At 45.5% G+C, this 14,292-nt stretch overlaps 1 protein-coding gene and 1 long non-coding RNA gene across 2 annotated transcripts in view; one reads left to right on the forward strand and one right to left on the reverse strand.

The window, feature by feature from the left end:
• LOC143809764 (uncharacterized) overlaps window positions 1-13,490 on the reverse strand; it is an 86,043-nt gene extending 72,553 nt beyond the window's left edge. The window contains exon 1 of the long non-coding RNA XR_013222442.1: window positions 13,359-13,490. This is a non-coding gene — a long non-coding RNA (uncharacterized LOC143809764). The remainder of the gene's footprint in view (window positions 1-13,358) is intronic.
• The window catches only part of PPP1CC (protein phosphatase 1 catalytic subunit gamma), a 56,909-nt gene continuing 55,882 nt past the window's right edge, over window positions 13,266-14,292 (forward strand). Inside the window, exon 1 of the mRNA XM_077292774.1 lies at window positions 13,266-13,699. Within this exon, the coding sequence (XP_077148889.1) occupies window positions 13,645-13,699 (55 nt within the window). The 5' untranslated portion in view covers window positions 13,266-13,644. The remainder of the gene's footprint in view (window positions 13,700-14,292) is intronic.

Consider the following 14,292-nt stretch of genomic DNA (forward strand, 5'->3'; position numbering starts at 1 on the left):
TTTGTTTTGCCTATTTGTTCCAGTTCACAGCTGAAGTTTTGTTACTGTGTCTGGAAAGCTCTCGTTGATCAGGGATTGCTACTCTGGCGTTATGAGTTAATGCCAGAGTTTAAGGTAATCTCTGGATGGTGTTTTGTTAGTGTTTTTCTGCTGACCATGAAAGTATACTATCTGTCTTCTGCTATCTAGTAAGCGGACCTCAAATTTGCTAAGACTATTTTCCTGCTGCGTTTGTTGTTTCATCTGAACTCACCGTCATTATATGTGGGGGGCTACTGTCTTCTTTTGAATAATCTCATCACGAAAGTACAAAATTTACAAGATTTTGTGGTACATGCTCCGGTATCTGAGCCGAGAATTCCTTTGCCGGAGTTCTTCACAGGGAATAGAGCTAGCTTCCAGAATTTCCGAAATAATTGTAAGCTTTATTTGTCCCTGAAGTCTCGTTCAGCTGGAGACCCTGCTCAGCAGGTTAGGATTGTGATTTCCTTGCTCAGGGGTGACCCTCAAGATTGGGCCTTCTCATTGCCAGCAGGGGATCCTGCGTTACGCGATGTGGATGCGTTTTTTCTGGCCTTGGGCTTGCTTTATGAGGAACCTCATTTGGAACTTCAGGCAGAAAAAACTTTGATGGCACCATTCAGTCTAAGTTTATTTTGTCTGTAACCCTGATTTGCTCTTTGTCATCCATTGCCACGGACGCCTATGTTGACTCTGGCGCCGCTCTGAGTCTTATGGATTGGTCCTTTGCCAATCGTTGTGGTTTTGATTTAGAGCCTTTGGAGACTCTTATTCCTCTGAAGGGGATTGACTCCACCCCATTGGCTAATAATAAACCACAATACTGGACACAAGTAACCATGCGTATCAATCCGGATCACCAGGAGATTATTCGTTTCCTGGTGCTGTATAATTTACATGACGATTTGGTACTGGGATTGCCATGGTTGCAGTCTCACAACCCAGTCTTGGACTGGAGAGCAATGTCTGTGTTGAGCTGGGGATGTAAGGGTATTCATGGGGACGTACCTTTGGTTTCTATTTCGTCGTCCATTCCCTCTGAAGTCCCTGAGTTCCTCTCTGATTATCAAGACGTCTTTGACGAACCCAAGCTTGGGTCGTTACCTCCGCACCGTGAGTGCGATTGTGCCATAGATTTGATACCGGGTTGTAAATATCCAAAGGGTCGTTTGTTTAATTTGTCTGTGCCGGAACATGCTGCTATGCGGGAATATATAAAGGAGTCTTTGGAAAAGGGACATATTCGTCCATCTTCTTCTCCCTTGGGAGCTGGGTTTTTCTTTGTCTCAAAAAAAGACGGCTCTTTGAGACCATGTATTGATTATCGGCTTCTGAATAAGATCACTGTTAAGTATCAATACCCATTGCCATTGCTTACTGATTTGTTTGCTCGTATAGAGGGTGCTAAGTGGTTCTCTAAGATTGATCTTCGTGGGGCGTATAATTTGGTGCGGATCAGGCAGGGGGATGAGTGGAAGACCGCATTTAATACGCCCGAGGGCCACTTTGAGTATTTGGTCATGCCTTTTGGTCTTTCTAATGCCCCTTCAGTTTTCCAGTCTTTTATGCATGATATTTTCCGCGATTTTCTGGATAAATTTATGATAATATATCTGGATGATATTCTGATTTTTTCTGATGACTGGGACTCTCATGTCCAGCAGGTCAGGAGAGTTTTTCAGGTTCTGCGGTCTAATTCTTTATGTGTGAAGGGGTCTAAGTGCGTTTTTGGGGTCCAGAAAATTTCCTTTTTGGGGTATATTTTTTCTCCCTCTTCCATTGAGATGGATCCCGTCAAGGTGCAAGCTATTTGTGACTGGACTCAGCCCTCCTCTCTTAAGGGTCTTCAGAGATTTTTGGGCTTTGCCAACTTTTACCGCCGATTTATTGCTGGTTTTTCGGATGTCGTTAAACCACTGACTGATTTGACCAGACAAGGCGCTGATGTTGCTAATTGGTCCCCTCATGCTGTAGAGGCCTTTCAGGAGCTTAAGCGCCGTTTTGCCTCTGCCCCTGTGTTGCGTCAGCCTGATGTGAATCTGCCTTTTCAGGTTGAGGTTGACGCTTCGGAGATCGGAGCTGGGGCAGTGTTGTCGCAGAAAGGTTCCGACTGCTCCGTCATTAGGCCTTGTGCCTTCTTTTCTCGCAAATTTTCGCCCGCAGAGCGGAATTATGATGTTGGGAATCGGGAGCTTTTGGCCATGAAGTGGGCGTTTGAGGAGTGGCGCCATTGGCTCGAGGGGGCTAGGCATCAGGTGGTGGTGTTGACTGACCACAAAAATTTGATTTATCTTGAGACTGCCAGACGCCTGAATCCTAGACAGGCGCGCTGGTCTTTATTTTTTTCTCGCTTTAATTTTGTGGTGTCATACCTACCGGGTTCTAAGAATGTTAAGGCAGATGCCCTTTCTAGGAGTTTTGACCCGGACTCTCCTGGTAATTCTGAACCCACAGGTATCCTTAGGGAGGGAGTAATTTTGTCGGCCGTTTCTCCTGATCTGCGGCGGTCCTTGCAAGAGTTTCAGGCGGATAGACCGGATCGTTGTCCGCCTGATAGACTGTTTGTTCCGGATGATTGGACCAGCAGAGTCATCTCTGAGGTACATTCTTCTGCATTGGCAGGTCATCCCGGAATTTTTGGTACCAGGGATTTGGTGGCAAGATCCTTCTGGTGGCCTTCTCTGTCACGAGATGTGCGAGTCTTTGTGCAGTCATGTGACGTTTGTGCTCGGGCCAAGTCTTGTAGTTCTCGGGCTAGCGGACTGCTGTTGCCCTTGCCTATTCCTAAGAGGCCTTGGACACACATCTCGATGGATTTTATTTCAGATCTGCCTGTTTCCCAGAAGATGTCTGTCATCTGGGTGGTCTGTGACCGTTTCTCTAAAATGGTCCATTTGGTTCCTCTGCCCAAGTTGCCTTCTTCTTCTGAGTTGGTTCCTCTGTTTTTTCAGAATGTTGTCCGATTGCACGGTATTCCTGAGAATATTGTTTCTGACAGAGGTACCCAATTTGTGTCTAGATTTTGGCGGGCATTCTGTGCTAGGATGGGCATAGATTTGTCTTTTTCATCTGCTTTTCACCCTCAGACTAATGGCCAGACCGAGCGGACTAATCAGACCCTTGAGACATATCTGAGGTGTTTTGTCTCTGCTGACCAGGATGATTGGGTTGCTTTTTTGCCATTGGCAGAGTTCGCCCTCAATAATCGGGCCAGTTCTTCCACCTTGGTGTCCCCGTTTTTCTGTAATTCGGGGTTTCACCCTCGATTTTCCTCCGGTCAGGTGGAATCCTCGGATTGTCCTGGAGTGGATGCGGTGGTGGAGAGATTGCATCACATCTGGGGGCAGGTTATGGACAATTTGAAGTTGTCCCAGGAGAAGACTCAGCGTTTTGCCAACCGTCATCGTCGTGTTGGTTCTCGGCTTTGTGTTGGAGATTTAGTGTGGTTGTCTTCTCGTTTTGTCCCTATGAGGGTCTCTTCTCCTAAGTTTAAACCTCGGTTCATCGGCCCTTATAGAATATTGGAGATTCTTAATCCTGTTTCTTTCCGTTTGGACCTCCCTGCGTCCTTTTCCATTCATAACGTTTTTCATCGGTCGTTATTGCGCAGGTATGAGGTACCTGTTGTACCTTCAGTTGAGCCTCCTGCTCCGGTGTTGGTTGAGGGTGAGTTGGAGTACGTTGTGGAGAAAATTTTGGACTCTCGTGTTTCCAGACGGAAACTCCAGTATCTGGTCAACTGGAAGGGTTACGGCCAGGAGGATAATTCTTGGGTCAATGCATCTGATGTTCATGCTTCTGATCTTGTTCGTGCCTTCCATAGGGCTCATCCTGGTCGCCCTGGTGGATCTGGTGAGGGTTCGGTGCCCCCTCCTTGAGGGGGGGGTACTGTTGTGAATTTGGATTCTGGGCTCCCCCGGTGGCCGCTTGTGGAATTGGACTTGTCATCCTCTTTCCTGTTTCACCTGATTCCATCAGTAGTGGGTGTCGCTATTTAAGCTCATTTCTCTGGTGGTTTCTTGCCGGTCAACAATGTTATCTGATGCCTCTCAGTGCTTGTTCCTGCTTCTAGACAACTACTAGATAAGTTGGACTTTTGTCCATGTTTTGTTTTGCCTATTTGTTCCAGTTCACAGCTGAAGTTTTGTTACTGTGTCTGGAAAGCTCTCGTTGATCAGGGATTGCTACTCTGGCGTTATGAGTTAATGCCAGAGTTTAAGGTAATCTCTGGATGGTGTTTTGTTAGTGTTTTTCTGCTGACCATGAAAGTATACTATCTGTCTTCTGCTATCTAGTAAGCGGACCTCAAATTTGCTAAGACTATTTTCCTGCTGCGTTTGTTGTTTCATCTGAACTCACCGTCATTATATGTGGGGGGCTACTGTCTTCTTTGGAATATTTCTCTAGAGGTGAGCCAGGTCTTATATTTCCCTCTGCTAGCTATTTAGGTCTTAGGCCAGAGCTGGGCATCTAGCGATAAATAGGAAATGCTACCTGGCTATTTCTAGTTGCGCGGCAGGCTTAGTTCATGGTCAGTATAGTTCCATCTTCCGAGAGCTTGTCCCTCTATAGGCTTGCTATGATCTCTGCCTGCAGAGATCATGACACACACCTACATATACACATATTATACACAGACATACAAACATGTACATATATTATGCACAGACATACACACTGATATACATATATTATTGACATACACACTTACATATATTATACAGATACATACACATATACATATATTATACAGACATGCAAACATGTACATATATTATACACAGACATGCACACGTTATACACAGACATACACACGTACATATATTATACACAGACATACACAGGTACATATATTATACACACATACTGTACACTCATATACATATACTGTATTATACACAGACACACACACATACATATGTTATACACAAACATACACACACGTACATATATTATACAGACAATCACACATGTACATATATTATACACAGACATACACAGGTACATATATTATACACACATACTGTACACTCATATACATATATTATACACAGACACACACACATACATATGTTATACACAGACATACACACACGTACATATATTATACAGACATGCACACATCTACTATATAATTGTCTAAAGGTCACTTCCGTCTTTCTGTCTGTCCTTCTGTTTGTCTGTCTGTCACGGATATTCATTGGTCGCGGCCTCTGTCTGTCATGGAAATCCAAGTCGCTGATTGGTCGTGGCAAAATGGCCACGACCAATCAGCGACGGGCACAGTCCGGCGGCAAAATGGCTGCTCCTTACTCCCCGCAGTCAGTGCCCGCTCCATACTCCCCTCAGTCAGCGCTCACACAGGGTTAATGGCAGCGGTAACGGACCACGTTATGCCGCGGTGTAACGCACTCCGTTAACGCTGCTATTAACCCTGTGTGACCAACTTTTTACTATTGATGCTGCCTATGCGGCATCAATAGTAAAGAGATCTAATGTTAAAAATAATAAAAAAAATAAAAAATAGTTATATACTCACCGTCCGTTGGGCCCCTGATCAGGAACAGGCCTTTCCCGCTCCTCGCGACACTCCGGTGACCGCTCCATGCATTGTGGTCTCGCGAGATGATGACGTAGCGGTCTCGCGAGACCGCTACGTCATCATCTCGCGAGACTGCAATGCACTCTTGGGACCGGAGCGCACGAGGAGCATCGGTAAACGCTTCGCCTGGATCCGGGGCCAACGGAAGGTGAGTATATAACTATTTATTATTTTAATTTTTTTTTTTAACAGGGATATGATGCCCACATTGCTATATACTGCGTGGGCTGTGCAATGTACTACGTGGGCTGTGCAATGTACTGCGTGGGCTGTGCAATGTACTGCGTGGGCTGTGCAATGTACTGCGTGGGCTGTGCAATGTACTGCGTGGGCTGTGCAATGTACTGCGTGGGCTGTGCAATATACTGTGTGGGCTGTGCAATATACTACGTGGGCTGTGCAATATACTACGTGGGCTGTGCAATATACTGCTTGGGCTGTGCAATATACTGCTTGGGCTGTGCTATATACTGCGTGGGCTGTGCTATATACTGCGTGGGCTGTGCTATATACTGCGTGGGCTGTGCTATATACTATGTGGGCTGTGCAATGTACTACGTGGGCTGTGCAATATACTGCGTGGGCTGTGCAGTATACTACGTGGGCTGTGCAATATACTACGTGGGCTGTGCAATGTACTACGTGGGCTGTGCAATGTACTACATGGGCTGTGCAATGTACTACGTGCACTGTGCAATATACTGTGTAGGCTGTGCTATATACTAGGTGGGCTGTGCAATATACTACGTGGCCTGTGTTATGCACTACGTACAAAAGAAAAAAAAAAAAAAAGGTTCCAGCTTCTAATAAAATGTGAAACTTTAATCCAACATGATAAAATCAGAAAAACTCCAAAACTCCTGGGACAACACCATGACACTATGGAGGCAAGCGACACGCTTCGACCGACACAGCGGTCTTTGCCACAGCTGATCTACTTAGTTACACACCCAGTATAAAAAGGAGCCAAGTACCAATGAAATGGTGAGAAAATGTCACGTGACCAAAAGGTCCTGAACGATAAAATAAGCTTATACATATAACATCAGACATAATATATACTGGTACAATAATGCAACATAATACATATATAGACTTATACAGAACTCAGAAAAAAACAAACAAAAAAAAAAAAAAACTGCATCAAAATAGATTAGTAATGGAACATCAACTCGTTCCTTTTGTTCAGACCATCTGGAAACCTAGTGCCAAGATTGAATATCCAAAAAGCCTCCCAAGACTTTGTGAGTATCACCCCCACGTGAGGATTTCTTTATCTTCTCAATACCAGTGACCCTCAGAGAATCTGTATTGCGAGAGTGATACTCAATGAAATGTTTAGCTGCGAAGGAAACATTATGGCTGTTATTTGTAGTGCAAGAAATATCATACAAATGTTCCGATATGCGGTTTTTCAATTTCCTAATGGTACACCCGATATACGCTTTCTTGCAGAAAATGCAATCAATTTTGTACACCACAAACCGTGTATTACAATTAATAAAGTCCTGTATCTTATATAAATTACTGTTACAGCCATTGCCAAAGGACTTAGTGATAATCAGATGCTTGCATGTAGTGCAGTTAGTCACATTGCACTTATACCGTATATACTCGAGTATAAGCCGACCCGAGTATAAGCCGACCCCCCTAATTTTGCCACAAAAAACTGGGAAAACTTACTGACTCGAGTATAAGCCTAGGGTGGAAAATGCAGCAGCTACCGGTGAATTTCAAAAATAAAAATAGATGCTCCATACCATTCATTATTGCCCCATAGATGCTCCATATAAAGCTGTGCCATATATAATGCTCCATACCATTGATTATTGCCCCATATATTATCCATATATAGCTGTGCCATATAGAATGCTCTGCACCGTTCATTATGGCCCCATAGATGCTCCATATAAAGCTGTGCCCCATATACAATGCTCTGCACCATTCAGTTTGGCCCCATAGATGCTCCATATAAAGCTGTGCCATATATAATGCTCTGCACCGTTCATTATGGCCCCATAGATGCTCATTATAAAGCTGTGCCATATATAATGCTCTGCACCGTTCAGTATGGCCCCATAGATGCTCCTTATAAAGCCGTGCCATATATGCTCTGCACCGTTCATTATGGCCCCATAGATGCTCATTATAAAGCTGTGCCATATATAATGCTCTGCACCGTTCATTATGGCCCCATAGATGCTCATTATAAAGCTGTGCCCAATATGCTCTGCAGCGTTCAGTTTGGCCCCATAGATGCTCCTTATATAGCTGTGCCCAATATGCTCTGCAGCGTTCAGTTTGGCCCCATAGATGCTCCACATAAATCTGTGCCATATATAACGCTGCTGCTGCTGCTGCAATAAAAAAAACAAAACACATACTCACCTCTCTTGCTTGCAGCTCCCCAGCGTCCCGTCCCGGCGTCTCTCCGCACTGACTGATCAGGCAGAGGGCGGCGCGCACACTATATGCGTCATCGCGCCCTCTGACCTGAACAGTCAGAGCGGAGAGACGCCGGGAAGACAGAGCGGCGCCCGGCGTGTGGAACGCGGACAGGTGAATATGCGATACTTACCTGCTCCCGGCGTCCCGCTCCTTCCCCCGGACAGCTGGTCTCCGGGTGCCGCAGCCTCTTCCTCCGTCAGCGGTCACCGGCACCGCTGATTAGAGAAATGAATATTCATTTCTCTAATGAGCGGTCCCACGTGACCGCTGTACAGGGGAAGAGCTGCGGCACCCGAAGACAGTGTGACGGGCAGGGGGAGCGTCAGGATCGCCGGGACTAGGTAAGTATGCCTCAGCGCCCTCTCCCCCTCACCCGCCGACCCTGCCACAGACCGTGACTCGAGTATAAGCCGAGAGGGGCACTTTCAGCCCAAAAATTTGGGCTGAAAATCTCGGCTTATACTCGAGTATATACGGTAACTACCTGTACACTTGAGCCAAGTGTCCCTGCATTGATGGGAAGAGAAAGTATTTGGAGACAGTATATTGCCTAACGTAGGCGCTCTTCTAGCTATGATATTACAGCCATCATGTAAGATTTTGGCAAGAGTAGAATCTTTATAAAGAATTGGGATTGCTTTATTAATAATGGTTTTAATCATGTTGAATTGTGGACTAAATTGTAGACACACATAAGGTCTACCCTCAATATTCTTTTCATCAGTTAGATTATCTGGCTGCTTCGATTGATAACTTGTACAATCCCTGCTGGTATATGCTCGTGAAGAAATAAGACTGTCTTGATCCTTTTTCTCTGCTATGTTTAATGCTCTGTTGAGCATCCAATTAGGATAACCACGTTTGTGAAATTTCCTGCATGATTTCATTAGGTTGTCTTTTAATGCACTGTTGTTATTACAATTGCGTTTTAGCCTAGTGAACTCACCTACGGGAATTGATCTGACAGTGTGCTTTGGGTGACTACTATTTGCATGGAGAATGGTGTTGCCTGCTGTTGGTTTGACATATGTCTGTGTGGAGATCAATTGGTCAGAAACACCTGTTAATTCTAAATCAAGAAAAGAAATCTAGGATTCTGCATGAACATATGTGAATCTTAACCCCTTCACCCCCGGAGCTTTTTCCGTTTTTCCGTTTTCGTTTTTCGCTCCCCTCCTTCCCAGAGCCATAACTTTTTTATTTTTCCGTCAATTTGGCCATGTGAGGGCTTATTTTTTGCGGGACGAGTTGTACTTTTGAACGACATCATTGGTTTTACCATGTCGTGTACTAGAAAACGGGAAAAAAATTCCAAGTAAAGTGAAATTGCAAAAAAAGTGCAATCCCACACTTGTTTTTTGCTTGCCTATTTTGCTAGGTTCACTAAATGCTAAAACTGACCTGCCATTATGATTCTCCAGGTCAGTACGAGTTCATAGACACCTAACATGACTAGGTTATTTTTCACCTAAGTGGTGGAAAAAAATTCCAAACTTTGCAAAAAACAAAACAAAACAAAATTGCGCCATTTTCCGATACTCGTAGCGTCTCCATTTTTCGTGATCTGGGGTCAGGTGAGGGCTTATTTTTTGCGTGCCGAGCTGGCATTTTTAATGATAGCATTTTGGTGCAGATACGTTCTTTTGATCGCCCGTTATTGCATTTTAATGCAATGTCGTGGCGACCAAAAAAATGTAAATCTGGCGTTTCGATTTTTTTTCTCATTACGCCGTTTAGCGATCAGGTTAATGCTTTTTTTTTTATTGATAGATCGGGCGATTCTGAACGCGGCGATACCAAATATGTGTAGGTTGGGTTTTTTTTTTATTGATTTATTTTGATTGGGGCGAAAGGGGGGTGATTTAAACTTTTATATTTTTTTTATTTTTTTCACATTTTTTTTTTACTTTTTTTTTTACTTTTACCATGCTTCTATAGCCTCCATGGGAGGCTAGAAGCAGGCACAGCCCGATCGGCTCTGCTACATAACAGCGATCATCAGATCGCTGTTATGTAGCTAAAATGCAGGTGTGCTGTGAGCGCCGACCACAGGGTGGCGCTCACAGCCACCGGCGATCAGTAACCATAGAGGTCTCCAGGACCTCTATGGTTACAATGTACAAGCATCGCCGACCCCCGATCATGTGACGGGGGTCGGCGATGCGCTCATATCCGGCCGCACGGCCGGATGCGGTAGTTAAATGCCGCTGTCTGCGTTTGACAGCGGCATTTAACTAGTTAATAGCGGCGGGTGATCGCGATTTCACCCGCCGCTATTGCGCGCACATGTCAGCTGTAAAAAACAGCTGACATGTCGCGACTTTGATGTGCGCTCACCGCCGGAGCGCACATCAGAGCGGGGGTCCCGACATGTGACGTACTATACCGTCACATGTCGGGAAGGGGTTAAATTATAATCATTATCATTAATGTACTCCACAAACTCCCGTATGGCAGACACATCGCCCCTCCATATAATCAACGTATCGTCGATGTATCTGCCATACCAGGAGATGAAGGAAGAAAATCTATTAGATGTTGAGAACAAAAATTGATACTCCCAATAAGCCATAACCAAATTTGCCAATGACGGTGAAAATTTAGCCACCATCGCCACACCTGTGCACTGTAAATAATATTCAGAATCAAAAGAAAAAAAATTGTGAGTTAATAAGAAAAAAGTGACATGTAGAATGAAACTAATGAGATCATGAGAATAGGAACTGTATCTGTTCAAATGAAATTGTAATGCTAACATCGCAATATTGTGTGGAATACACGTATACAGAGCGACTATGTCACAACTCAGCCAAGTATAATCCAACTGCCACTTTTTGTGTGTTAAAACGTCCAAAACGTGTTTTGTATCTTTAATATGACCTGGTGTCCTTAGAACTAGTGGCTGTAGCAAGGGGTCTAACCATTGGCCCATATGTTCATTAATGGAACCTATACTGGAGACTAGGGTTGAGCGACCTTTAGCTTTTTAGGGTCGAATCGGGTTTTGTGAAACCCGACTGTCTTAAAAGTCGACTCGAGTGAAATCGGCCGACCACCGTGAAAAGTCGGGTTTCGGCCGAAACACGAAACCCAATGAAGGATTTTTTTTTTTTTTTCCTCTCTCTCTCTCTCTCTCTCTCCCCTCCGTCCCAGCACAGAAAATTTCGTTTTGCACATTCCAAACCCCTACTGCGCACAAGCGATAACATAACGATAGCCGTTCACTCCCCTAAGACCTATGTCATCACTCTGCCCACGCTCATTCATTGGCTGTAAAAATGGCGCTAAACGCGTCATACGAAACGCGACTTTGGCGCCAAGATCACGTACCGCATGGCCGACCCCGCACAGGGATCGGGTCGGGTTTCATGAGACGCCGACTTTGCCAAAAGTCGGCGACTTATGAAAATGAACGACCCGTTTCGCTCAACCCTACTGGAGACTATAGGTCTCATTGGGGGAAATTGAGCTTGTTTGTAGATTTTAGGTAATCCATACAAAATAGGCATGACAGGATGGGGAACTTCCAAAAATTCCGCCTGTTTCTTAGATAATACTCCTAAAGACACACCTTCCTCTATGTCCTTATCAATTTTCTGTTTGAACAACACAGTGGGATCGGAGGATAGTTTTCTATAGACATTTTCATCGGATATTAATTTCATGATTTCATTTTTGTAGTCTAGGGAATTCATGATAACAATTACACCCCCTTTATCACTTGTTTTTATAACTATATCCTTCATATCTTTAATATCCTGAATGGCTTTTCTTTGTTTTTTAGATATATTCTTACTGACATTTTCAAATACACTATTATTTTTCAAAGATTTGAGTTCACGTTCTACCACCTCCTGAAACTTATTCATGCAATCTACTCGCGACTGTATTGGATAAAAGAAGGGGTTTTTGACCTTAAAATTCTGAACCTTTTTTTTTTTTTTTTTTCTTTTGTGCGGAGTCTCAGTACGTCTCACCAGGACGGAGTTCCGGGCTTCTTCTATTCATCGGTGAGCTGGCTTTTTTGTCGTTTTGGTTTTTTATACACAACGTGGCCTGTGTTGTACACTATGTGGGCTTTGTTATACACTACTTGGGCTGTGTTATACACTACGTGGGCTGTTATACACTCCGTGGGCTGTGCTATATACTACGTGGCTGTGCTATATACTACGTGGCTGTGCTATATACTCCGTGGGCTGTTATATACTACGTGGCTGTGCAATATACTACGTGGCTGTGCTATTTACTACGTGGGCTGTTATATACTACGTGGCTGTGCTATATACTACGTGGCTGTTATATACTACGTGGCTGTGCAATATACTACGTGGCTGTGCTATATACTACGTGGCTGTGCAATATACTACGTGGCTGTGCTATTTACTACGTGGGCTGTTAAATACGTGGCTGTGCTGTATACTACGTGGCTGTGCTATATACTACGTGGCTGTGCAATATACTACGTGGCTGTGCTATATACTACGTGGCTGTGCTATATACTACGTGGGCTGTTATATACTACGTGGCTGTGCAATATACTACGTGGCTGTGCTATTTACTACGTGGGCTGTTATATACTACGTGGCTGTGCTATATACTACGTGGCTGTGCTATATACTACGTGGCTGTTATATACTACGTGGCTGGGCAATATACTACGTGGCTGTGCTATATACTACGTGGCTGTGCAATATACTACGTGGCTGTGCTATTTACTACGTGGGCTGTTAAATACGTGGCTGTGCTGTATACTACGTGGCTGTGCTATATACTACGTGGCTGTGCAATATACTACGTGGCTGTCCTATTTACTACGTGGGCTGTGCTATATACTATGTGGCCGGCCGCGAACAATCAGCAACAGGCGCAGTCCGGCCGCGAATTGGCGCGGGATTTGAACCATGCTTCGCTAATTGGTCGTGGACGGCCAAATCCTGTGTATTCAATGTATTATTCTAAAATCTTCATAAATAAACTACATACATATTCTAGAATACCCGATGCGTTAGAATCGGGCCACCATCTAGTGTACATATATTATACACACATACTGTACACTCATGTACATATATTATACAGACACACACACGTGTAGCATATATTATACACAGACATACACAGGTACATAAATTATACACAGACATACACCCATACACTTATATACATATATTATACACAGACACACATAGCTACACACACGCAGACTGCACAAACCTCTCATACAATGGCATAATACAACACGCAAAGTAGTTCTCACAATTCGGCTGAAGTTGCTAAACCTTACGTGGAGTAACACGCGGCGTGAGCTGTGATTTGACTTTTACGTGCTCTCGCCTCAGCATTAACCAGTTTCTCTCCCATTAGAGGGATCCTTCCGCGGCCGGCAGAGGAGGAGGAGGCGTCGCCATTTTGTGCTGTTCTCGGAGCTTGTAACGGAAGCGGGGAAGAAGCTCCGTACGAGGCACTGAGTCTTCAGCCTCTTCCTGTGTATCTAGTCTGCCATATCTTTTGCTGGTGTTCCCGGCGGAACCGCGTACTCCTCTTTGGTTTCTGGTTCTTTTTCCGAGGTCATGGCAGATGTTGACAAACTGAATATCGACAGCATTATCCAGCGGCTGTTAGAAGGTAAGGCGTCCCGGGAAGGCCTGCGTCTGTGCCACGGGTCCGCCGCCCTGTTACAGAGGGTCGGGCTCTTCTCAGGAGTCGCCATGTAATCCGCTCCTTTATTGTGAGGGTGAACGAGGAGTCCCAGCTCCTATCTGTGATCGGGGACACGCTGGGACCTATAGTCCCCTCACAGCTGTAATCTGCAGCTGTTGGTTTTCCGATGTGAGGTGGGAACGTCCCCTGCTCGGCTCATCCTGTCCTGTCAAAGTTTCTCCAAGGGCGGTCATTACCTCTGCCCCTGCTGCTGGCCCGCGGGGCTGTGAGGGGCCCCTGCTGCTGGCCCGCGGGGCTGTGAGGGGCCCCTGCTGCTGGCCCGCGGGGCTGTGAGGGGCCCCTGCTGCTGGCCCGCGGGGCCGTGAGGGGCCCCTGCTGCTGGCCCGCGGGGCTGTGAGGGGCCCCTGCTGCTGGCCCGCGGGGCTGTGAGGGGCCCCTGCTGCTGGCCCGCGGGGCCGTGAGGGGCCCCTGCTGCTGGCCCGCGGGGCCGTGAGGGGCCCCTGCTGCTGGCCCGCGGGGCCGTGAGGGGCCCCTGCTGCTGGCCCGCGGGGCCGTGA

The sequence above is a fragment of the Ranitomeya variabilis genome, chromosome 1, assembly GCF_051348905.1.
Source record: "Ranitomeya variabilis isolate aRanVar5 chromosome 1, aRanVar5.hap1, whole genome shotgun sequence".
Lineage (NCBI taxonomy): Eukaryota > Metazoa > Chordata > Amphibia > Anura > Dendrobatidae > Ranitomeya > Ranitomeya variabilis.